Genomic DNA, 23865 nt, shown 5'->3' with positions numbered 1-23865 from the left:
AAGGGATGAGCTGCTTGTTTAAAATTGCATGAAAAGGATGAGTATTCCAAGTCCGGACTGATGCAAGTTAACAAGATGTTTTCATGTTTTTTCGAGGGGTATAATTTGAATGACTTATTGTCATCCTTTATTGGAATTTCCATTATTATAAAGTGCTAACTACTTCCGGTCCATCCTTTTTCAGCTTTCCCTTCGTAAATATAAATTTGTCATCCGTTGACGACAATTTCCTATCTATGAATATCATCGTATGATATCTCAGACTTAGGCAGAAAACTGATTATGCCATAGAATTAAAATGTTTGCGATGATAAAGCAGTATTTCACTTAGAAGCTCATCAAAAGTTCAAATGCTTTTCCTGAACAAGAACAGCCCAAGGGCGGCCCGCGGCCCGGTTGTTCACTACGATCACGCGATCTTTCACTACTGCAATTCTTGTTGCGTAATCACATGCTCCAACTTCTTCATCACGAGATGTTTTTTGTTTATCCCTTTTTGGACCGAGTTGTAGCCATGTGACAGTCCACGTAACTACCGACTGCTCGTTTTCGAAAAAATGAGTACCGTTGTCATAAATTCTAGCTTTTCTGTGAGAGTTTTCTGGGAAAGGTTATCGAGTTTTAAATTGTGTAAAAGCTGCATAACGTTTCTACAGAATTTCTGCGGTAAAATCGATCACATGAATGCTGACCCTTCATTTTCTATTTACCAGCAACTGACTTTCGAAAGATGGCTTTGCGGGAAATGACATTAAAATTCAAACATTGACTTCTTGGGTGTGCCGGACCAGAAGTTTGTCTTTCTGATAGCACTTCAATTCGGACAGTCTGTCTGATTCAATTCGCTTTTGCCGCCAGGTCATGCGGTATTGACACTGTTACGTAACGTTCGAAAGTTCTCTTTAATTGCAACAAAAACTGGCCTACCTGGTAGTTGGTACCTGTAGTTGGTAGTCCTTGGAATTTGTATTCTCATGAGTTCGTCGAATCGTTTTACTCAAGAGTCTGAAAGTCGGCAGTTTATATAATTAATGCTTCATTTAATCGAATAAAAAGTTTTAAATTATCCAAGACAATTGTCTCCGAGACTGCCTCACTCATTATTTTGATTAGCTTTTGCTTTTATTCGCCGTATTTTTTCCATAAACAGACGTCCATTTTTATCTGATATATTGAATATCGTGTGTCCAAATCATATCTTTGCATTTGCGGTTGCCGGCTTTATAAATCAGCCTTATAAAAATCAACTTTCATTGATAACCCGGCAATCATCCTTTGAATCAAGTTTATGGCTCGATGCTTCCTGCAATTCACTTTTTATTTGCCAAATATGGAAATTAAAAAAGGAGCTTGAGCTTTACGTAGTAATGACTCCCAAAGGACACCGACAGTGTTTGACGTCACTCTATTAACAATATCCAATACTTTTTTGTGAAAGAATGTAACTTGCCGGGTGTTATATAAAACATTTGCTTAGACTTTATTAAAAGTTCGGAGAAAAGGATAAATCCCCACAATCGCTAAAGCCAATTTGAAGCAGAAATTGAGCGATGCATTAACGCTTCAAAAATAGATCCCTAGAATTTTCCCAGACACGCGGCCTCATGCCTAGGCTTATCGCTTTGCGAAGGGATCATGACATTTCGTCATGATGATCACGAGTGCTGTAAATTTCCAATCAATCTCGAGTTCTGACAATTTCTGACGAGGGTTCTTTTTATGTAACTGTATCATAAACACCTCGTAGAAAGATGCAAGGGTATTCTTTGGAATGCCGAAATTGGGCGGTTTCTTTGATCAGCAATAAAGCTCGAAGGTGACATTGAATTAATTAGTGTTTGCGTTTTAAAGATCACACCGGGCGGGATAGAGGCTAATTATGCTTTCGTTCTGAATCGCCCTGGAATATAGAAACAAAGACTGCTCTCATTTAAAATTGAGTATCCTCAAAAAGGTTGGCGCGCCCGCAGCGCAAGTCGCTCTCGTTGGTTTGGGTCTCCTGATCGGCAATCCGCTGACCTGTGCACTCTTCAAGCAACAATCGGAGATCCTAGGCGGATCGTTGGAGCCAGAGCTCAACCTTGACCCCCGTATAAAGGCGTTTTACAACAAAGGATTGTGAAACAAGCAGTCTAAAAATTATAAACGACCGGGTGAATTATTGATTATCTGTCTGCTTTTCTACTTTGCTGGTGTTTCTGATCATTTCCGTACTATTTTATTGCTGTTTTCCTTGACTCGTCTAAAAGCTGTTCTTTTCTCAAGTTCAACCATTTTTGCCTTTTGCCCTCCTCATGGCTGAGAAATCGGATTAGCATCAGATGTCGAGGGGCTGAACGAAACTCATCTGACATTCAAAAGCTAAGCCTAACCAAGTGTACTCAATTGAAACCGTAGCTGTTGCCTATTTTTTCCCTTTCTCGTTCAATTTCTATCTATAGCATTTTTCCCTTTTCATGGTGATAACGAGCTAAAATTTACGAAATTTACATTTTTTTCGCTCTTTTTTTCTAGCCAGCTTCTTATACTGTATCGTACAGTATCGTACGACTCTGTTCAACTCCCGTAGCAATCTCTCTCTATCAATTTCTCCTCAAATAAACTCATACATTTTATTTGGATAAACTCTGGCCAGTTTCAAAAGTCATGGAGCCATTGAAGCTGTATTTGTTTTCAGAATTACATTTGCTGATTTTCCTCGCGTTAAAGTATTAGCAAGAGCAAATAGTTACATCTCAATCAGAAGGATAAATAAACCAGGGCTCATCTGGACTCGAGGAAGTCGACTGGGGCTTTTTATGGTCACATGAAGAGCTTGTTAAAATAGTTATGTCGGTTAGGAGGTACTCAGATAGACAAAATGTCTTTGATTTCGATTGCCGTCATTTTCGAGTGGAATTTGGTGGCATTGGTCGATTTCTGGACACAATTCAGAGGCAGCGAAAATCGAGAAATAATCGATTTCGTCTTGTATCAAAAAGAATAGCCTTTGCCGCAACGCTTGATCCAAGGCATAATCCATTCCCCGTCGGCATTCATGAATCTTTATGCCTTTCGCAACAAAGGAAAACTGGTGCATTCCAGTTGAGTCTTAATTCGATAATCCTACAAAACGAATAGAAAATGGAGGTTTACAAATGTCAACTTGAACTTTTATTGATTCGAATTATTACTCAGTTGTATAATTGGTACTCTGGATTCTTCTTGATGATATTTCTAAGAGCGGCAACATCCGAAGAAGTGAATAAGCTACTAGAAAACGTGATGAGGTGTCAGAATATTAATGAGCTCACGAGCAATCGATTCTAGTCCTTAGCTGACTGTATATTTCACACGTCAAACGGTAGAAAGGTCATTCCAGTAGCACCTCCATTCTATTTAAAGCTTCATTGTATTCCGTATTTACTCAGAACGCTGCGGTTTTCATGATAAATTGGCGCTTCCGGGGAGTGTATTTGAAACTTTGCCAGAAAAATAAATTTATTTTTATTCCCTCAGACATTGTCTCGCTATCATCAACTATTTTCCTTGTCTTTCAGAGTTGTTAAACGCGGTCTGTAGCCTCTATTCGGACTGTCTAAAGTTCAAAGAAGCTTGAAATAAGACTCGATTATAATTAAAAATGTAGTATAACAACAAATTCGGGTAGTAAAGGGATACTCTTTTCTTTAGCTTGGCAACGGGCCAAATTTGAGCTCAGAACAGTTCTTAGGGGGCTTTGCAATTTGAAAGAAAGAAAAAGATGAACTTGAATCTCTCGTCTCGCCGGGCGGCCGAGCTTGGTCAATTTGCTGAGTGCCTGTTCAGAATACTCGAAAGACTGGCCTATAGAATGGTCACTGTTGGTAAAAATCGATGCTCGTAGAATAGATCTAACAAACCAGAGTACCCTTAGAATAAATTGGCTATAAATAGAAGGCAATCTGAGGCTTTGATTTATTAATCGATCCTGGCTTCTGGAGATGATCCTAGTGGATCTCCGCTCCAGCGAACGCTACTCAAAATACGGATGTAGAAAGGAAAAGGTAGAGGAAAGTCATAACTCTGAGATATGGCTTCTTTGGGACGTCATGGTCAGTATCACTTGGACAACGCGTGAGATTCTTCCGGTCTTGTGATCGAAGCCATTTTATCGCTACGTAATAGATTCATAAGCCCGGTTGACCATGAGATAAAGATATGATATGATCGGTTTTTGGGTGAAAATATGATTTTCTCATCCTATTTCTAATAGTCAATTTCAGGCAGTTACGTCCCGTGACTTTATTTTCTGGCAAATTGTGCACACATACACGCCCCGATCCAGAGCCGGCCATTGTCAAATCCATGACAACGGCGGCTTTATTGTTTCGTGGAAGCGCTTGAAAATCTCGAGTGCGTGTGTGAGCAGATTGAGATCATAAAGTTCCTCGTCAAAATTTCGGTGATGTAATCTTATGTAACCGTGTAGGGCAAAGTCTGTTTGCCAAGAGTAGTAAACCAAATGAACTTGATTCAATTAATCAAGTTGCTTGATGAAAATGCTGCTAGATCTTGATGTTAATTGATCCGCGTAAAATAAAGAGTCTACGCACGCTTGAGGGCATCTGCGTTCTTCCCCAGGGCTTCAAGCGCTACAAGTGTTTATGCATTCACGTTACAGTCTGATAGAAATCTGCTGTCATCGTCTTATAAATCGACTGTCTGCCGCCTGCTTCTTCATGCAATTTCAAGAATAACAAATAAACAACACTTAGTTAGGAGATCACCAAGAGTTCGATGTTTATAAAAATTAGACTATATTAAGTGTTACAGTAATAGCTTGTGTGATGTAGAGTCAGATATGAACTATTTCGGAGAGTAAGAACATTCAGGAGGAGGGGAGAGATTTTTGTTGTTTTGATATTTTTTGTTGGTTGAGAGTTTTTTTCTTTTTTCAATTTTTTTGGGGAAAGTTTTTTTTTCGATTTTTTTATGTGTGTTTGTATCCTGCTCGCCTCCTACCGGAGTACCGTTTTTTAGGGTTTGGGTTTTAGTTGTTTACTGGATTCGAAAAATTGCCACACTCGATGCTCGATTGAGAAAGGAGGGAAATTTGTACCTTATACAACTTTGTGGAACTTTTGGTGCTGGTGGGAGAGAGCAGGTGTTTTAACTGGTGGTAGTGGCGTGGGACCAGCGAGTGCTTTCAAGCACCATCGGGTGGCCAGTGAAGTAATAGCCGTGCACGTCCAGCCCTGCGATATTTTGTTTGAACGTTATTTACTTCGACCTCAGGACTGGACAGCCCAGACCTCGACGTACTAGGCGGGTGGAAAACATTTACAGTAGGTTACCGTTCATCGACTCCGCCCCGGTTAGCCAATCAGATTTAGCCTACAACCCCTGCCTAGCCAGATTCTCAGTTTTGGATAGTAAACTTTGTTTTTTGGGTGGGTGAGTTGCTTTTAGGGGGGCTTTTCTTTGGTCTGAGGGGGAAGGGGGGTTTTGGGTTTTAGGCACATCTGAGCCAGAGTGTCCAAAATTTGAGTTACACCTTGTTGAACGGACACTCTGACATCAATATTTTTTCTTTATTTTTCATGTTTTTATGGGGTTGAGAATCTGCTAGAAGCAGGCGCTGTACACAACATGATTGGTCTCCAGACAACGGTTCGATAAAACGCCACCAAACGAACCTAGCCGTGCGAAGTCATCGTTATGCAGTGAAATCACAATACTGGGAACTCTCGAATGGTTCCAAGAAAGCAGAAGCTGGGTTGACTGTGGCCCTTTTCCGACTGATAGAAAAAGTAGAAGGGAGAGTAAAGGAGAAAGAGATGGGTAGAGGTAAACGAGCGAAAAACGACGTACCCGACCGGTGACACAAGGAATCGTTGACTTCTTACTTAATACAGCGAAAAAGAGCAATTTAGATTTGTTTACACGATCCCTTGATTGTCACGCCTGTTCGCATGCAGCAAGAGTAAAAATTATTACAGTAAGAACACGGTAAAATATGAAACGCAGATGAAAAAAGACAGAAGCATGAGTTCAATGACGAATGAAAAAAAGTTGAGGCTGGCGCCCGGTCGGGTAGACTGTCGGAAAAGACTTAGCCACAGATCACGCATATTTAAATTAATAGAAAAAGGGTTGATCGTTGGCGAAAGTTAGGAACTCGCCCGGGGCAATATCTCGAACGGTGGGTATAATCTACAACTACTGTAATGTAAAATAACATTTTGTCTCTATCCTCTCCAGAGAGGTAAATCTGTTTTTGTCAAGTCTGATTCCAAGAGTGAATCCACCGAAAATCAAAATATTGATCCCCTTACCAGCCCGCAGAAACCTTTCGCCACGACTTCGTTATTCACGAAAAAAGTGAAAAATCGCATGATGCCTATATTTACAAGTACCCGTATCTTTAAGCCCTTACTGTGCCGCCCTTAGGCGAGTGCTCGCTGTAAACCACGCTCGTTCTGCTAAGTGTTTTATACTTTGTTTCGTTGACGTTTTGTTTTGTTTTCTAGCGCTTTATGTTGTCTCGGTATTTGCGGATTTTTGGACTCGAGTTGAACTTATGAGTGGTGTTCTGGCAAATTGGGGATATGGATGGGGTGCGTTTGGGTCCTGGGAGAGGGAGTTACCGCAGCTGAAAATAGCCAACCGGGCATGGCTGCAGTTCCCGTATGTGCATTACCCCTTAATTCTCCTCAAAATCGTGTGGGAGGAAGAACTTTTTTCTCTCCCAGTCGCGCATTCAAAGCATCTCAAACGACTGGGATTTCGTCTTGTATACACATACAGGCATTGGCCAATACACCGATTGTCTAATTCTCTTTGAAAAAAGGAAAAAATAAATATATATAAAAATGTGAGCCTTATTCTCGCGTCTTATTCAGAACGGCGGGTCTAAAGCAAAACACTGGCCAGGGTCGGACAAGAGGCGGCTTACTAAAAACAGGCACTTATAAAATGAAACTATCGCTAGTCGGAATAACATGTTTTGAAGCACTCAAAACGTGAAAATAAAAACTGAAAAGTTATGCATCATGATTGCTCGCTAAAGCTGACTCGCGGGCGCCTCCAGGTGCCCATTGGGCCACTGCCCAGGGGCGACTCGTCAAAATTGGGAAAAAATTATAGAAAAAAGCATCCACTACTTGATAGAGTAAAATGTGGTGCTTGTGAGAGCATAGTTTGAGGTTTAGGCAGTACTACATATTTTTAGAGTGACGAGTCGGGCCTGAGCATTGAGTGAGTGCCCCAATGGAGCTTGCCTGGGAGCGAAAACTGGATTCCGCGAGCCGCATCTAGCTGAAGCTCGATAGTGAATAGTTGAATGTAAACGTATGTGTGTATAATTAATTAATTAACCACGAGAGAGAAATGCTCAATTGAAAAGCTCAACAATCATATTCACCAGTCGGCGGCCGCGTCCCTTGGTGTTGTCTCGTTGGGAAACGCGGAGGATGTCATCGAACAGTCGCAGAAGCCCGTTGTTGATGTCGTTGTCGGGCTGTATGTTGTCGGTTTCGGACTCATCTGTCACTGGATTGTAGTCTGGCGCGTAGTAAGTGACTTCTCGGCAAACTCGAGGCTCGCAGAGGTTCGCCGCGCCGAAGGAGCTCTTGTGGCCGCCGGTGAGGCGTCCGGTCGAGGAGTTTCGGCGCATGCCAGAGCTGGGTCCAGAGACGGAGTTGCTGCGCACTTGGGCAGACATGTCATATGATGAAGTCTCGTAAACAGGGACTTGTTTTACTTCGCCGTGGGGACTCGTAACGCAGGTCAAAATTGGCATTTCTGAAAGTGAATGATGAGATCAATGGATAATGTTTGAGGTTGTATCGTCTATGATTTCTAGGATTGAAGTTTCTTGCTTACTTTTGACGCGCGGATCTTTCGACTTAGCCATCGCCGCCTGCACAAGTTTGATAAGATCGTTGTTGGGTGGCTGATCAGCGGCAGTGCAGTGGACAATCGCGTGGACTCGGCGACTTTCGAGGACTCGAGGATCGGTGGAAAGATCGCAGTATCGAGCAGTGATGTCGTCGGTGGTCATCAACAGGAACTAAAGATGTTTATGAGCAGAGAAAATAATATTTGAGTATCGATATAAATCGCGAAAATTTGAGCGAGTATTGAATCACCGCCAAGCTGGAGTTTTCAAGTCCAAAAATAACCGACATGGTTCGTTCGCTTTTTTAACACTTACCAAAGTGAGAAGTCCAGGGGTGATTCTTCCTTCAAGAAAGTACTGGAGAATGGTGGAGGATTTCTCCACATCTCCGCACTTCTGGAGGCCTGAAGCTTCGTAGAATGTCAAATTCTTCTTTGGAGCGACTTGGGGCGAGTTGCGCACCTTCTGTTTTTCAAGAGGCCATACGCGAGCTGCCTAAGAGAATTGTTTTAAAAATGACTGGGAAAATAAATGTTGTACCTTGTATTTGAAAGTTCTGCCGAGATCGTAGTCAGCAAAGTTTCTCCATTTGAGGTTTCCTTTGTCGTCCTGGTTGATCATGTAACCCAGGGAGTTGATGAGCGATGTTTTGCCTAAACATGAATTTAAAATTGACTGATACAGGTGCCACCGCACGGTATCGCGCGTAAGCAATAACATTTATCACGTGGCAAACGCTCTATTGACATAATTGCTAAATGTTACGTACCGGCGTTATCGGGGCCGATGACAAGGATGTTGAGATCTTTTCGGAGATGATGGAGCTTTGTGACGAGTAAATTTCGTCTTCTCTTCAATTTGTGTTCAGTTTCTCGTGGAACGAAGACTCTCTGGATGTGTTCGTTTTCAATCTCTGAATTAGCTGGTTGGCGCGCTGCCAGGTGATTCTCTGACTTACCAGATAGTTCGTCTTCTTCTTCTTCGGTCTCCTCGATGTCTGATGGATCGAGGTAGCCGGAATCGATTTGGTGAGCGTCGTAGGTATCTTTTTGCTCTGATAGTTTGTGCTGGAGGATGAGCCCTGAGCCGATGTCGGAGCTGTTTTGGAGCTCAGAACTAGCGGCGCACGGCACATCGAGCGCACTCTGTGTGAATTGTTGGGGCACTTCTTCGATCATTTTTGTTTTCGTCCAAGGCGAGCCTTCAAGCTCTGCGGATGCGAAGAAATAAATAGGGGAAACAGGGTGGAGGTGGAAAAGGGTAACAGCGTGGCGGCGGGTGGTATCTCGGCTCGGCTCACGGTTTTAAAGTCGTCGTGGGAATCCCATCAACTGTTTATAAAAAGGGACCAGCAGGGGCAGCTGGATCCGTCGACAAATAAAATCTCGACCCTTGTTGGGCGACGTCGAAAAAAGGGACGTAAACGCCCGTGGTTTATCTCGTTCAGTGTTTTTGGTATAGTGAGGAGAAGCGGCGACGGGCCGAGTTAAAGGGCCCCTAGCCACGGGGCTGCGCAGCTCGCGAGCGACATCCCAGCGCCACTGACACTACTAGAGCCTGTTGGAGCTCTGGTGAGCCGAGAGGCCCTTTCTCCCAACATCTCTCTCAGCTCTCTCCTTGCCTATGCTACTACACTGCTCGCGAACCAGTTTCAACCAGAACGCAAGCTTCTTTCTCCCACTACACTTTTCACTACGAATCTCAGAATGTCAGCGCAAGAAAAAATCATCCTCAAATATCCATTTGCAGCTCACATTCCTTCCCTTAGAAGGCCGAAGTTCAAAGTTTATCGTAAAAGTTTGCCCGGGACAGGCGTTGGTCAGTCGGAACATGCCCATCAAAATAAAAAAGAAAGTGATAAAAAAAGAAAAAACTGACCATACGACCCGGTATTACTATTGTTACCCATCCACGTGGTCATGGAGCCATAAAATATGTTTGCTGCTGTCTACTTTTCTCCAAGAACGTTGAAAATGCCAGCTAATGGAGGTTGATGACAATTTTGGAGGATAAGTTCCACCAGACCAAAAAAACACTCCCCGTTTCAGGCGAAAAGAAAGACCAGATCTAATCGAATGAATTAGATATAAACTCCGATCATGTGACTTAGTCACGTGAGACAAGAAATAGATAAGGGATTTCACTCTTTTTTCATACCACATGTTAATTATAGAATCATTTAGTTGGAAATTCTCATCTTTTTTGCGGTTATTGGAATCAATCATGAGGCGTAATTGCCTTGCCATGATGCTTTTGGGAGTTCAACCCCTTATTTGGCCGGGTCCCAAAAACATTTTGTTCGAAGCAATTTATATTTTGATATAATAAGAAAGTAGCCTTCCTTGTCCGCAAATTACGCTGGACAGAGAAGTCCCCAAGGTCAAGAAAAAAAGCCTAAAGCAGGCAATAAGTCAAGGCACTGTTAATTATCCGGAGTACGGCGAGAATCAATAGCTGGCATCGACCACCTTGATAATGAACAAGGCCCGTCGAGGATGGTCGAGTATATCATAATTTAGTGGGGCATTATTTCAATAATCCGGTGATATATTATTCTGAGTCTTAATTCATTCTTACAGCGGGTGTATGAATTAATTAGCTCTTTTTTCTTTCTAATCTATTTTACCATATGTTTCAGTAATTAGAAAAATCCGGTATTTTGTCGTTTGAAGTGCACTTACAGCAGTTTTGTTGGAAAACAAACCCACATGAAAAATACCCAGGTTCATTTGAGTATAATGACCCCCTCGAACTGGGTAGTTGAGGCTGAATACTCTTCAAATTTTCGCAAATTATTCAATAATTTGCCGAAGAAAGCCCTTGACGTCAATTCTTACGTCTTCTTACCGAAACAATATCATTTTCACCAGTGGATTCAAAAATCTTGATATTGAAAAATATCAAAATAAAAAAATGACGTCCAAAATATTTCAACTGACCCCGTCTTTCTATTTTTCAAGTAGACGGTCGATCTTTTCCTGTCCCATAAATTCAAAAACTTTTGAATAATAAATCAACCCCACTAGCTGATCAGAAAATATCACAATACTAAAAAAATTAGCATCTTACTTGTTAATAAATTTACCAGTTCATCACTAGTCAGGCCCGAGCGGTGAGTCCCCATGGGATGGAATCTCACGAGGCAATCCTTGGGAAGAGAAAGATGCAGCGATTTTTGATACAACCATGGTTCTCAATAATACAATGCCTCCTTGTGATGCTGCTTCTGATGTTGTTGCTTTCGAAATCAAGAAGATAGAAAACGGATGCGAAGCGTCGTCATATCATCATCGTAATCGTCGATTATCGGTGAGATGCAGACGAAGAAAATATTGATCTGATAGCAAGCAAAACCGGTCGGTTCCAGTTTAACTACAAAAAGGTGCTTCTGACTCAGAAGTTCTGAGTCGATGGAGAGTTATTTGGATTGATAGGAAATTAAAGAGTCGAGGAATCAGTGGACAGTTGTTTATAATGTCTATGGATAGGGCTGGAGATAGATGATGATGATGATGATAGAATTTCTAGCAAATAACACATGCATATGTTGTTGCAAATTGCGATAACAAAAAAGCGGCTTCTTGGTGTAAATTATTGATGGACATGAGTAAAACTATTCGCTTTTCTTAGCAAGATAGACATTCTTCTTATATGCAAATGAAACAGCTTTGGCCACAGGACTAGAAGAATATGATAATTATATACTCGTAATAAAATATTTCATTCTAGCAAAAAACAACTCTTGTAAATCAAGCAAACGCGATCGCATGGTCCAATTAGGCAGATAGACATAATTATAAGCGTAATCAGAGCTTCATCATGCGTAAATAAACACTTTGATATTTTGAGATTTGAAAACTTTGATCTTCGATGTCTAAAGATTCTCCACACTGCTGTACAAAGAAGACCCGAGTGGCCTTTTCTGACGAAAGCGGTTGAAGAGCCATTTGGAAGAGCCTGTTTGAATGGCGATGGTTATCCCACTAAAGTGCTCTGACGTACGCGGCCTTCAACTGCAGATTTGAAATTTTGGCTTTGAAAATTCTGTATTTTTGGAATCAATTTTTGTGACAAGACAGACAAAAGGGAGAAAATAAAAAGGGACAACACAGACAAGATTCTATTTACAGAATAGAACAGTAGTAGGGTGTGTCGGGAATCGGTACGCTGGAGGGTTAAAAAATTGAGCTTAATAACTTTTGACAACTGAAAATTGCTGTTTAGCGAAATTTGGAATTTGCGAAAAATTTTCGTTTAGCTTTCGAAAAAACATCCAATCTTTATAAAATGCAAGCGATAGGTTTAATTTTCTTGGACTCGGAGTTTTGGAGAAGAACCCTGTCTGCCAGACGCGGCGAGTCTCAGACAAGCGCGCGCTTCTTGGTAGTATTTGTGCATGAATTTTTAAAATGCTTGACTTGAAAAATTGAAGACTTTCAAAACGCAAGAAAAACGACATGCTCTAACTTTTCAAAATTATCAAAATGTCGCTTTGCGTCTTGATTTACGGGCGAAAAAATGGGAAAAAAGGAGAACGCGAAATTTTCTGTTTGGGTTTGGAAAAAAATGATAATCAACTGTAGATCCCTGAGTTGATGAATGGAAATACTTAGCATTGGACTGGTGCGAGATTTGTTTTGTTTCAATTATGGATTAGATTAATATTAAGATATCTCTTACAGTGGGTTGCGCTGGTAATGCACCCTTTGTGAATCACAAATTGTGATTGAGGCGTTGCTGCACCCTTCGCCCGCACTTTTTCTATTGTTTCTTTCTAGACTCGCTCAAAGTGATTGCGTGACTGCTGCACCCTTTGCCCGCTCTTTACGGGTGCAGTACCTGCGTAACCCACTGTACAAGATCCGGGAGAGAAAAAAAAAAAGACGGAGAACTGGAATCGGGAGTGTTGGTTTTTCAGGGGAATAAAAATTAAAGATCTTTGAATACTTCAGGAAAGAAGACAGAGTTTCAGTGGGAAGAAAGGACTTAGAAGTACTGTTTCAGTTGTTTTAGCGTACAGTCTGTTCTGCCCTCCACTTGATCGCGGATTCGGTATTTTCGGCGGAGTTCTGGTCGCACATCGTCGAATTTCACGAGATCGTACAGGTATTTCTCCAACAGCTCCAGTTCCTGGTCCTCGGGGTTACTGTACCTAAAAGAATCATGAGGAAAGGGAATGGTGAATGTTTTCTTATTACGTGGATAATACTCAATAATTCTGTCATCTGTACCCAGTGGTATATCATCAAGTATTGTCCACTCAATATAAAAATATATCTATGTCTCATGATTGCCCTAGAAAGACACCCACTATTTCGCCGTAGCAACAACCCCAGAGCATTTTTAGACACTCGTGTCTATTCTCATTACTTGTTTTTGTCGCTTTTGACACGCCAGATGAAAGGTCAAAATACACTTTTTAAACGTTCAGCTGGCGTGACGGGCTCTGACAGGGAGTATGACTTTTACATAATTTCCTTTCCTCTTTTCAGAAAAACAGGTTGATAAGAGTTTGACCTTTTCAAGGTCGAAGAGTGAACTTACCAGGATTCAATGGGAATTCCGTTGTCCATGTGGTACGAAAATGCTTGTGGCGAGTTGTCGACGATTATTGTCTTTGTCAGGTCGCGGCCGAGAATTGTCAGGTCCTTGAAAGCCGTCAGAATCTGAGGGAAAGAGAGGTAGCTTACCTTGATGTAGTTTCCCTGAACAAGAATACAGTGCTCCCGGAAAAGACGGTGTCGGACAAGCCGCTTGTCTGGATCGATAATACTGATTAATTTGTCCGCATAAACCTAAAATATTTGGTTGTGAGGGTAGAGAAGAGAATTCAGTGTCTCCAAGCCTTGAAAAATTTCGGACGACCCACAAAAGGAAACAGACACGACGTGACCTTTTACAGATATTTTTAAGATAAAAAATTTACCTTCTTGGAGGCAGTGAAAATAATGATCTCAAAGTGTTCACACATGCGCTCGAGGAAATTGCGGAAATATGGCCGCGTCTTGACGAAAACTTCATAGTCGACGTTCTGGAAGCGGATGGGAAAGGTGAACTCGTAGTCGCGCATTTGGTGCTCGGCCAAAGTGCAGTGCACCAGCGTTTCGTCCAAATCGAGGACGAGCGTATACTCTGGTGTCTTACGCGTTTTGCACGGCTGAAAAGAGAGGATTTAGGCGCTAGAAACGGGAAGAAATGGTATACCAAGATTGCGGCTCGATTTTTCATGGCTTCTGTTTGGGGAGTGATGTGACGCATAAAGTACGCTGGGTTGTAATTTCCGGAAGCAATATTTTGATGGTGCGTGGATGCAGCAGATCCACCCTGCGAAGAATGGCCCTGAAGATGTTACTATTATTCGTCCTTTTGATAGGTTTCTTACGGAAGAGTTATCATTAGTGTAATAAGCATTATTTTGTTGCGAGTACGAGCTGCTGTCCGGCTCAATCGTTGGACAAGAGTCATCCAAGTTTGCGTTGCTCGTTTCCGGGACTGAAGCGATGACGATTTCTTCCTCTACCTGAGAGCAATTTTCCGTTTGAATATTCGCTACCGGTTCGTCGTCAGCTGGGGCTTGTTTATGCGGAGGGGAATCGAATGATTTCCTCGTGATTTTCGACTGCTCGGGGGTTGAACAAGCTTTGGGGACAGGAGAAGCAGGAGGAGTCGGTGATGCACATCGCGACGCCTTGATTCGAGGCCGTTTCAAAGGACGGCCTCGCTTTTTGGGCGATTTTAGGACGGGTAGAGCTGAGGCAGATGTGCCCGGCTTCTCTCCTCGTGCGGCACGGGTTCTTACAGTCTCAGTGGTGATAGACTTTTTAACCTTTCTTTTGACGACCTTGCATTCGGAGCGATCGGGAGATACGATCCGAGCGCGCTTGGATCGTGAGCTACTGCTGCTGTTCGAAATTCGAGAAACGGAGGATGATCGCGAACTTGAACGGGATTTGATGGCAGATCTAAATTTAGAGTTACAGTTTCCCATTTTAAAACCGCTGAATAAACTGGTGAACTTGCTTGTTACGTCACGTGGGTGGAAAAATGAGCATTCTAGAGATGAACACGTACCTTGTTCGTTTTCTCAAGGGGCTAGGGACTGGTTGTTGTTCTCGACTTCTCAATCTCATGCTGATCCGAGGATCATCCGACTTCTGAAGGTTTCTTTGAAGAAAAGAAAGTCGGAGGGAAATGCGAATTAGAATTAAACCGATAGAACATTTTCAGAAAAAAGGTAATCAATACAGGTATTCAAACAACGAAAAATAAGGGAACACAAAGAATAAAAATAATAATAACTTAAAAATTGTAAAGTGGGAATATCATGTTTGGGGGTTATCTTCGATTCCTGAACAGTACGAATAAGAAAAGTGGAATCGAAGAATCGAATACAGGCTTGTTCAGAAGTTACTTTGCAAAAAGAAAAACAGATCAGTCTGACTGAAAGATTGATTTATGGGGTAAAGAGAAAGAGAGAAGGAGAAATTGAGAATAATAAGCAGCAACTTGGGTCGTCTTTTTTAATTTTTTGGACGTTGGGATTTAATTTGGACAAAACAGTTTCAATATCATTGCGGTGGGTTTTTGGAGCCACCTTCAGGTAAATTATAGCCGCCGGGGTAGATCACGCCCTGGGGATTTTGGCCGGGGAGGACGAACTGCAACGAGTTTGAAAGACCAGTCGGTAGTTGGGCGGGAATCACGGGCACAAACGGTATCACACGCGCTGATGCGTCTAGTGAAGATTATTTAGCTGATACATATGGTTGACGTATTTGGATTTACCTGCTGCGCCTGTAAGTGCCTTACTCCAGTCATACGGGGAGATTGCAGGAAGTCTATAAAGCGAAGGAGATACGCCAGACTGAACGAGTTAATTTAAATTGTTGTCTTCGGGGCGTTTTCTTACCTGTAAAGCTCCATATGGCCATGGTGCAGTTCCGGGATTGCTTGACAGGCCAGTTCCTCCAGCAAGAGCGGTGGATAGACCTGATGAAAGCCCTTGGAAGGCACTCAACGCTAGAAAAAGAGGATGAGTCATCAGCGAAACTGGAAGTTCTTACATGTCGGTGCAAGTGGTTGAGTGACTCCCTGTAAGTTATAAGCGGACTGGAGGACTCGGTCGTCTGACAGCCCTAAAGCTGGCCAATAATCCGGCTAAAAGTATGCTTAGATAAAAGGAGAGGAGGATGTTTTACTTTTGACAAAAAGGGATGAACAGCTGCGCCGTGATGGAGCATCGTAATTGGCTGCATATGTTTCTGCAGCGCGTTGTATAAGTCTTGTGGTGTTTGTTGATCAGCTCTAGTCGTATCACTCGGCAGAGGCGGCTCTGGCGATGCTCGCGAGAAATCCTGCCCATTTACCCATCTAAAGGTGATGATCGTGAAAAATCTAGTTAAAAAATGATTGCTCTTACTTTCTAACTCGCTCCATTCGTTCATTCTCTGACGGATCCTTGAGCATATCGTGCGAAATTCCACCTCCTGCAAGTCGATGCTGCGGAATGACCGGTCCATCATCCTTTTTAGTCTGAATCATACAATCATTATTTAGTCTAGGGCGATCTTGATTATTCACCATGTGTTTCAGCTTCGATTTCGGATGATCAGACTCCTCGATCGGGCGTTTCTTCCCTTTTCGCTCCTTGGCATCGTCGATTCCTGGAGGTCTGGGCGAGCCGGAATAGACTTTCGGGCTGACATCGTGGCCAGTGAATTTCGGCAGGTTTCCACCGATGCTTGAAAGTCCAGCGAGACCTTTTGCTGATTCTTCGCTTTTTAATTTGTCTTGAAAATTGATGAAAAAAGCGATGGAAAAGGTCTTTTTACCTTTGATATTTTTAACTTCTCGGAAAAAAGGCAGTTTAGTCTCGGCTGTTGGAAACGCCGCACATCTGGCACTAGAACTTGCCATAACGTAAAAGACGGTTTTGATGCCCGGCAATGGAGCAATATCCTGACGGCCGAAAGCGAAGTCACGCTTTTTGTATGTCCCGGGGAGCATTTCCCGACAGAAAGACTCCCATATTGACTTTCCATTGAAACAAGCCACGAGCGGCTTTAATAATTTTGTTGATTTATTGAATTCGAATATAGTGGCTTACCTGGAGGGTGGATAACTTGTCAACAAGACGTCTACATCCTTCTCGAATTTCGGAAGAGCTGAGATCTTGTCCAGAGGCGGTTGTCCGCGATACAACGTTACATAGCCCAATGCCATGTTGAAGTACTTCTCGGTCCCTATCGGCAGTGAAAGGCTCCGGAATTAATCTTGATGTGTACAGACAAGTCCAGAAGTGGTTACCTAGAAATTTCCTAGAAGTGAAAAGGAAGCTATTTCTTACCAGTCCCAGAATAGTGGTGACCAGTGAGGGCTGAGTGGTAGCCAGGGTTGATCCCGACGAACAGAATATCCAGATTGGGTTTTGTAATGTCAAGAACTGTTTTGGTGTGGAGCTCCTCGGGAGTGATACCAGCCAGGTCGTTTGACGCGAGCTGTTTGGCAAGAGGTGTATCACCTTTTATAAATTTCCTTTTATAAAAATGACCATAGAGGGGATCTAACCTTGTGTTTCCATTTTAGTATCTTGCTCTTCGATTTTCGTCATTTCCTCCATTTTGCACTCCATCATTTGATCTTGTGCTGCCTGGTTGCTAAAAGAAGCAACGCTAGAATCTACTCAAAAACAGTCCTTTACCTTTCCGTGACCATAGAATCGACAGGCAAAGCGGCCCGATCTGCTTGACAGCCGGTAGAACACTCCATTGTACCAGGTGTATCTGAAGATATTTCAAAACTTGCCCTGGATATTTTTCTATTACCAGGTTTATTTACTGGCAATCCAGGAGAGTTCGTTTCCTGTTTGATCATGATCTTCTCATCATTTTTTAAAATCTCGATGTTTTATCTATCTCTGGCTGGTTAAAATCGTAAAATTGAGACTACTAGAACGAAATCGTGTCAACTTCTGGGAGTTTCTTTTTATTCCTTTCTGAAAACAACGAGGATAATAATTTTAAATTGAAGTTTTTTGGTCAGTATATTGGAAGATACGCAAGAATGAACGATTTTTGTTAATAAATAAAGAGCGAATTCGAGTTAGAATTCAAATAGGAAATGTTTTGATTAGAGAATGAAAATATAAGTGTATAAAAATTGTTGATACCAAAGACCAAATGTAAAATATTCACAGAGCTCGAGGCGGATATGCGCCTCTTTAACTTTGAAAATTTAAGTTCTAGGAATGATTATTCGGGAGCGAGAAAGAGAAGGGAAATAGTTTTTAACTTTTAGATAGCTAGCGATTATGAAATAAGTCTTAGTGTACGAAAAACTGCGGCAGAAAGGCACAAGGAGCGTTATTTTGTTTACTTGTTGAACGTATTTAAAAATAAGTATTTTTCGTTAAATACAGAGAGGTAAATAGAGAAATAAGGCTAGTGCTTGTACTGATAGACAAATATTATTACACAAGCCATAGTTGTTAGTTAGAAAAAGTAGTGTAGACACTTTGATTTCCCCCTTGCAGTATACCATGATAATTTATCACTGTATCAATAAAAAATAATATATAAAGATGGCTGCATGCAAGGAAGTGTTCAGATTCTTGATTAGTGATTGGGCGAAGAAGAAAGGGAGGAAAAAGAAGGAGAGGAAACTCGGAATTATATTATTAAGCGGTTGATGTTGATCTTGTTAAACCCAGACTCCAGAGTTGCCCTGCGCAGGTTTCGGAGGGGAGAGGTTGGGAATACTCGAGCCCTGTGAGCTCGTTGAGTTTTCTTTTCGGTGAAATGGTTCGGCATTTTGAGAAGGCAGAACGGTAACCTGAAGATTGTTTGAAGAAATGAAAGAACGAGGAGTAGAATCATTTACGATCTTGTCAAAAGGCAAAATACCAACCTTTGACCCAGTCTCCCTAACAAAAGATTGCAGATTGACCTTTCTAAGTTCGCGATTGAGTTCCTCAATCCTGTGCATCTTTTCTTGCAGTCGATGGGCCTCGCGCTGGTTATCGTACTCTACTCTTCGCAGCTCGTCGCTCTCGCGCTCCTTCGCCAGTCGGGTAGACCGACTCAACTCTGAAGTAATGGATATCGATAATGACTACGCTCATGCGCTTGTTTATCCTACCGTCTATGAGTCGTTGGGTTTCAATTGCCTTTCGTTCTTCCTGACGAATTTTATCTTGAACGGCGGCCAGCTCATCTTTTTTCGCGCGAACTTCTCGTTCAAGAGCTATTTTTGAATTACGCTGAAAATGACAATTCGATCTCGAGGGTTCAAGTTTGAATGAGAAACGTACCTTGTCTTGCTCGCTTGATATTCTAGCGTCGTTTTGTCTGATTTGCTCGAGTAACCGATGTTCCTCGTCCTGAGATGAAATAAAGGATGAAATCAAGGAAGAGAATCAACTAAAATACCTTTCTATTGCCGTCACGCTTCAACACCTCCTGGATTTTACGCTCAATTCTATCGATATGCTCGGTCTAAAAATAGATTTTGAGACTTTTTCTTTTTTAAGGATTACTTACATGATCTTTCAGCAACATTTGTTGTTCTGTAATGACGTGCTGAATCTCTAACCGGCGTTGATGATTGAGACGATTCGGACTTGGCTGACGATTGGCACTCGGGGCTCGCATTTGTCCACTAACTGGAGGCCGCGAGGGCGTCCTTGGAGCTCGCTGAGGCGAACCAGATCGATGAATATTTCCAGACGCACCTTGGGTCACAGGAAGTGACGAGGAACTTTCTCCGCGCGTTCGGTGACCAGGACCAAGCGACTTCCTAGACTTATCTGCTGCCGAGAAGAGCGGACGCGCTTTGGAGTGCGTTGGCAAACTCTGGCGAATTTGCTGATTTTTGTCGAAGCCAGAAGATGCTGATGAGCTTGGAGGACCTTGAGAAACAGGTGCTGGGTTGTTCTTTGGGCCGTCTGAGGTAGCAGAACGGCGCAAGATGAACATGACATCTGCTGCGTAAGTGCCCCATTTGTTGAGCACGGTTAAGGGCGTCTCACTTGGCTACATTATTGTTAGCGCGAGTTGTTTCTGTGTTCAAATTTACCGGAAGGAGTCTTTCTGCGTTCCGCCATCTTTCTACGAGAGTATAACGGCCGGTTCGACCAGTAGCTTGAGCTAGGGCGATGACAACTTCCTTTGGCAAAAAGTTTATTTATCTTTTTTTTCAGTAAAAAGCATACCTGGACGGTCGTCTGTTCTGTTATTCCACAGACTACTCGTTGAGTCCCATCAACCCATACCCGCAATTCCATCTATTGATTAAAAACGAGTCCGATTTCCAACTTTCTTTTTATTTCTTAAAATTACTAAATCGATTTGATTGAATAAAATACATAAAATATTCGAATAAGAGGTAAAAACAGATAGTTTTTCAAAAAAATAACTCCTACTTTAGGAGTTCAAGTTGAGCAAGTTTCGTATTTTCAAAAGGCAGTTGTACGTATCGTTGATTTTGCCTTATTGAGATTGAACTCTGTCGGTTCTGAGTGAAGGTAATAAAGGAGGAAGGAAGTTTTTACAGGAAATAAGTTGAAAAAGGATAGTAACGGAAATTTCTAGTAAATCTTTTTTGAAGTGTGTATGTAAATGCTTTAAATTGAGAGAATTCTAGGTCAATAAATAAATTCATGAAGAGCGATAGACAGTACTCTCAGGATACAGTACTGGTTGGGGCTGACGGTGGTTTCTGAGTAGAAGGCCTTCTTATATAACATTCACCTTGGCGCGTCATATATTTATGGCTAAAGGAGTGGTCATCTCCTGCATTTTGAAAGTCGATAGTAAGTACCTGTATTTAGCAGCCATCATTTTGCCTTCCTCTGTGAGTCGAAATGTATTCAGCTCTGTCGTGATTCTTTTGCTCAAGCCATGGGACAACCTTCGTATCAGATATTTGTAATCAGCTTCGTTAGTTATTCGCCCGTGCGTCGTGCTTTCATCGCGATAAGCAAGAAGAACCTCGGCGATGAACTTACAAAGCATGCGTCTGAGTTTTCCGATCTTCGTTTCGTACTCTTCTTTGCTCATTTGTGGCGGGTCCCAGCTCGTTTCGCGTGTTTTATCGTGGTAGTAATAAGTCGAGCCTTCGTCATCTTTGTGCGATTTCCAGCCGTCGGGCAGCATTTCGTCGGGAACAGCATCTCCATTTGCGACAGTTGTATCTGCGGGAGCTACTGTAGTTTCCATCGATTGTGCAATTTTACGCTCGAGCTCTGCCGCGTCGGCGTCTTTTTTCTCTTTCTTCGCGCGTTCCTTCTTTTCCTGGTATTTCTTGCCGTCTCTCCAGGTCTGTTCGAAATCTTCAACATCTTCAGCGCGGATATAAACCATTAGTCCGCCTTGATCGTCTCTGGAGACGACGCAGCCCGCGCCGTCACAGATTATTTCATCGTCTTCTGATGGTTTTAGATCCTGCATAATCCGCTTTATGTAATCTCGCTGTTCATCTGCTTCCCAATGAGCCGGGTCATTGTATGGATTTCCTTGCGGTGAGTCTGGTATGAAATCCTCTATGTTTTCAGTTGAATTTTCCATCTCATTTGGCAGAACTGCTGAATCTGTTGATGTTCTTGGATCATGATGATTATGAAATTCGTCGTTTTCATTGTCTGATTCATTCATTGCGTCGAGTACCATTTGATCAACATTTTGCTTGGCGATTTCCCTGAAATGCGCTTCTTGTTCGTCCCTTCTTCTAACATTCTCTTCGAATTGCCTTCTGCGATCTTCTTTAATCTTTCGCCAAGTCTCTGGCACCATCTCAGGACTTCTTTCAGCCTCAGGAGATGGTTCCTTCGCTAGTCTGGGACTTCGTCTTCGAATTGAATCTCTGCGAGTTAGTGTTGGCATCGGCGGAGGAGTTGGTTCTCGTTCAGGTTCTGCAGGAGGGGTCGCTTCCCGTTTCAGTGGAACACGCCTAGTGAGCCTCTTCCATTTCGTTACTATACTCAAGCTTTTCTCTTGATACTTGTCCTCAATTTTGGACCATTTATCAATAATCTCAATCAGCCCATTATCTTCAACCTTATCGCGGTGTGAGATTTCTAGGTCGCCAAGTAGCCTAAAACAACGATATTCAAATTGACAGACGTCGATTTATAGGTATATTACCTGAGTAGGTCATGCTTGAGCGCATTGTCGTCTAAGTGGACTTCTTTCGCGTAGCTCCAGAGGATCTCGAGCCCGAAGTTGGTCATGAAGACAGACTGCAATTTTTTACTTGAGTTCTGAAAATACGCATCAGAGAGGATAAAGATGATGTTTCTTTACCAAAATGAGGTCGAGGGCTTTCAATTTCGCTTTTATTTCTCTTGAGGAAGTTCTAGACATGTTCCTAGCAAGTTTCTCCATATCTTCTGAGCAGTCTACCCTCCTCGTATCTGATCAGAAAATTAGTAAATAAAGGAAAACGAAAAGTCAAAATCGTACTTAGAATGAGCTTGCCATAATTCTCGTCTTCCTCCTTGTCCCCCGCTTTTCTTTGGGCAGGGATTCGATCAGCCTCCCTGCCGATAATACCACGGCACGAAGGCGCCCCGCAGAGACATTTCTGACCCTGTCCAAAGTGAATAAATTGGTAATCAAAGGTGATTTCTTCCCCTGGATGAATATCTCTGATCGCGAAGAAACCAATTCGTAGGAGCCCATTGACGGTCCATTTTTGCGTTTCTGCATTTGGCTCGCAGGAGTGATTGATAAACCTCGACACGGCACCTTTTTGATAAGCGTCAATCGTCGCCTGTCGCGAGAGCTCCATGAAGTAGTGATGCTTCTTCCCGTTGCGCGCGTATTCGTGCGATCTCTTTTTGAATTCTTTTGCGCTCACAACTTCCCCGAGATACTCGATTATAAACGTCCCTCGGGGGATGAAGGCTGTTGCCCTGAGTCCGTGGCCTTTGCCCTCGGCCCAGAAGACTTCCGTGGGCGCGTATTTTCGACGTTGGAAGTTCTTGTTAGTACAACGATCGCCGGTTCTACATCTGTTGCTGCATTCGACCATCAGAGCTCGGTTAAGACACTCTTCTCCGCAGCAGATTTCTCGGCGATCCTTGGGGAGGCGGCATTCGCAGTCCAAATCGCGGGTATCTTTTCCAGCGCGAACGAAGTCTTTGTTACAATGATATTGAGGTTCTTTGAGCAAGGTGAACTTTGGGATTGGCGGCGGTCTGAGTCGCTTATTAGCTTCGTCGATTTTTTCTTGTTTCAGTGATCTTGGCGGTGATTGATAAGCGTTGAATTCTTGAGCACTAAGTACTTTCGGGGCAGGCTCGAGCTTTGGTGGACCGTTTTCTGGCGGAGGAGAACTGTCTTCAAGAACACCTGGCGCTGCTGCGAGCTTTGGCGGACCGGATAGGTCGGGAGGAGAGGAATCTGGGCAAAAGTGGTCGTTTGAAAAATGGGATTTTCGTCGAGAAAGGGGAGGAGGGGGGCGCGATTTTAGCGGAGGAGGCTCTCGCTTGACAGGAGTTTGGCCGGTTTCAACGGAGTAAGTCGAGTTGTTGATGAAATTTCTCTGAAGAAAATTGTTAAAACAGATGGTATTTTTAGTGTACTACCTCTTCTTCGTCGTATTCGTCCGAATCAGAAATGTCCATTCCATCAGAGAGCACATCAGGATCAGCGTTTTCTGTTTTGACTTGATATTTTTGTGAGTTTTCGTCGATAAAGACATCTTCTTCCTTGACATCCATTCCAGGCATTGGGATAAGATGAGGCATCTGTGCGACTGGAGCTGGAACTGGTTCGTTGTTGTTTTCAATCTTCGGCGCTCTTGTCAATTTTGGCGGGCCAACTTGAGTTGCTGGAGGAACGACGGCTTTCCATTTCGCATCTCCGTCGTTAGAGTTGCAGAAAACTTCGTCGAGGCCATTTAGACTCGTCAGACGAGAACTTCGTGCAGTTGGTTTTGCTACTTCTTCATCAGACTCCTGTCCGAAAAAGTCTAACATAGGGGTAATAAAAATGGAAATAGACGAA

At 42.7% G+C, this 23865-nt stretch overlaps 5 protein-coding genes across 7 annotated transcripts; all 5 read right to left on the bottom strand.

Moving 5' to 3' along the window:
- Positions 1-4736: 4736 nt before the first annotated feature.
- Positions 4737-9362, bottom strand: LOC145695663 (uncharacterized). Its single transcript, XM_081772663.1, has 6 exons — positions 8820-9362; positions 8631-8774; positions 8402-8514; positions 8177-8356; positions 7846-8032; positions 4737-7764 (listed from the first exon to the last, which is right to left on the bottom strand). Exons 1-6 carry the CDS (start codon positions 9037-9039, stop codon positions 7355-7357), a joined length of 1254 nt encoding a protein of 417 aa, XP_081628789.1. The 5' UTR covers positions 9040-9362; the 3' UTR covers positions 4737-7354.
- Positions 9363-11888: 2526 nt separating this feature from the next.
- Positions 11889-15053, bottom strand: LOC145695243 (uncharacterized). Of its 2 annotated transcripts, XR_014133672.1 has the most exons (8): positions 14933-15053; positions 14244-14823; positions 14066-14200; positions 13788-14018; positions 13552-13656; positions 13406-13509; positions 12714-13013; positions 11889-12534 (listed from the first exon to the last, which is right to left on the bottom strand). XR_014133672.1 is itself a non-coding variant. In XM_081772243.1 (7 exons), the coding sequence occupies exons 1-7, from the start codon at positions 14989-14991 to the stop codon at positions 12848-12850; spliced, it is 1380 nt and encodes a 459-aa protein (XP_081628369.1). In that variant the 5' UTR covers positions 14992-15053; the 3' UTR covers positions 11889-12847. The 2 variants fall into 2 exon arrangements, 1 of the variants encoding a protein (XP_081628369.1); XM_081772243.1 differs by having other exon boundaries at positions 11889-13013.
- On the bottom strand, positions 15043-17857 carry LOC145695242 (uncharacterized). The gene is made up of 13 exons (XM_081772242.1): positions 17686-17857; positions 17562-17643; positions 17429-17517; positions 17208-17381; positions 16968-17167; positions 16693-16921; positions 16442-16650; positions 16281-16393; positions 16060-16231; positions 15925-16018; positions 15771-15880; positions 15647-15725; positions 15043-15596 (listed from the first exon to the last, which is right to left on the bottom strand). The coding sequence occupies exons 1-13, from the start codon at positions 17732-17734 to the stop codon at positions 15430-15432; spliced, it is 1767 nt and encodes a 588-aa protein (XP_081628368.1). The 5' UTR covers positions 17735-17857; the 3' UTR covers positions 15043-15429.
- Positions 17858-17877: 20 nt separating this feature from the next.
- LOC145695244 (ras association domain-containing protein 8-like) lies at positions 17878-20206 on the bottom strand. Of its 2 annotated transcripts, none has more exons than XM_081772246.1 (8): positions 20070-20206; positions 19934-20023; positions 19399-19890; positions 19288-19353; positions 19170-19238; positions 18998-19118; positions 18806-18945; positions 17878-18691 (listed from the first exon to the last, which is right to left on the bottom strand). In XM_081772246.1, exons 1-8 carry the CDS (start codon positions 20139-20141, stop codon positions 18560-18562), a joined length of 1182 nt encoding a protein of 393 aa, XP_081628372.1. In that variant the 5' UTR covers positions 20142-20206; the 3' UTR covers positions 17878-18559. The 2 variants fall into 2 exon arrangements, with proteins under 2 accessions (XP_081628372.1, XP_081628370.1); XM_081772244.1 differs by having other exon boundaries at positions 18767-18945; positions 20070-20205.
- A 27-nt stretch (positions 20207-20233) lies between these two features.
- LOC145712225 (uncharacterized) lies at positions 20234-23837 on the bottom strand. Its single transcript, XM_081789911.1, has 6 exons — positions 23445-23837; positions 22318-23401; positions 22159-22268; positions 22000-22115; positions 20678-21949; positions 20234-20630 (listed from the first exon to the last, which is right to left on the bottom strand). The coding sequence occupies exons 1-6, from the start codon at positions 23835-23837 to the stop codon at positions 20540-20542; spliced, it is 3066 nt and encodes a 1021-aa protein (XP_081646037.1). The 3' UTR covers positions 20234-20539.
- Positions 23838-23865: the final 28 nt, after the last annotated feature.

This window comes from Oikopleura dioica, chromosome 1 (genome assembly GCF_907165135.1).
Source record: "Oikopleura dioica chromosome 1, OKI2018_I68_1.0, whole genome shotgun sequence".
NCBI classification, from domain to species: domain Eukaryota; kingdom Metazoa; phylum Chordata; class Appendicularia; order Copelata; family Oikopleuridae; genus Oikopleura; species Oikopleura dioica.
This window is presented reverse-complemented; position numbering and strand designations above follow the sequence as displayed.

What these genes read in the sequence shown, in the direction of transcription:
- LOC145695663 (XM_081772663.1), bottom strand. Translation starts at nt 9,039, where the DNA reads ATGATCGAAGAAGTGCCCCAACAATTCACACAGAGTGCGCTCGATGTG. An exon ending in AGAAGAAGACGAACTATCTG is followed by an intron (nt 8,775 to 8,819) that starts GTAAGTCAGAGA and finishes CAGCTAATTCAG; the next exon opens with AGATTGAAAACGAACACATC. An exon ending in CATCGGCCCCGATAACGCCG is followed by an intron (nt 8,515 to 8,630) that starts GTACGTAACATT and finishes ATTCATGTTTAG; the next exon opens with GCAAAACATCGCTCATCAAC.
- LOC145695243 (XM_081772243.1), bottom strand. Translation starts at nt 14,991, where the DNA reads ATGAGATTGAGAAGTCGAGAACAACAACCAGTCCCTAGCCCCTTGAGA. An exon ending in ACACTAATGATAACTCTTCC is followed by an intron (nt 14,201 to 14,243) that starts GTAAGAAACCTA and finishes TAACATCTTCAG; the next exon opens with GGCCATTCTTCGCAGGGTGG. An exon ending in GGAATTCCCATTGAATCCTG is followed by an intron (nt 13,014 to 13,405) that starts GTAAGTTCACTC and finishes TGATTCTTTTAG; the next exon opens with GTACAGTAACCCCGAGGACC.
- LOC145695242 (XM_081772242.1), bottom strand. Translation starts at nt 17,734, where the DNA reads ATGATCAAACAGGAAACGAACTCTCCTGGATTGCCAGTAAATAAACCT. An exon ending in TTCATCCCTTTTTGTCAAAA is followed by an intron (nt 16,019 to 16,059) that starts GTAAAACATCCT and finishes GCATACTTTTAG; the next exon opens with CCGGATTATTGGCCAGCTTT. An exon ending in TCAACCACTTGCACCGACAT is followed by an intron (nt 15,881 to 15,924) that starts GTAAGAACTTCC and finishes CTCTTTTTCTAG; the next exon opens with CGTTGAGTGCCTTCCAAGGG.
- LOC145695244 (XM_081772244.1), bottom strand. Translation starts at nt 20,141, where the DNA reads ATGGAATTGCGGGTATGGGTTGATGGGACTCAACGAGTAGTCTGTGGA. An exon ending in ACGCAGAAAGACTCCTTCCG is followed by an intron (nt 19,891 to 19,933) that starts GTAAATTTGAAC and finishes ACAATAATGTAG; the next exon opens with CCAAGTGAGACGCCCTTAAC. An exon ending in AACCCAACGACTCATAGACG is followed by an intron (nt 18,946 to 18,997) that starts GTAGGATAAACA and finishes CCATTACTTCAG; the next exon opens with AGTTGAGTCGGTCTACCCGA.
- LOC145712225 (XM_081789911.1), bottom strand. Translation starts at nt 23,837, where the DNA reads ATGTTAGACTTTTTCGGACAGGAGTCTGATGAAGAAGTAGCAAAACCA. An exon ending in TTATGGCAAGCTCATTCTAA is followed by an intron (nt 22,269 to 22,317) that starts GTACGATTTTGA and finishes TTTTCTGATCAG; the next exon opens with ATACGAGGAGGGTAGACTGC. An exon ending in CTCAAGCATGACCTACTCAG is followed by an intron (nt 21,950 to 21,999) that starts GTAATATACCTA and finishes TCGTTGTTTTAG; the next exon opens with GCTACTTGGCGACCTAGAAA.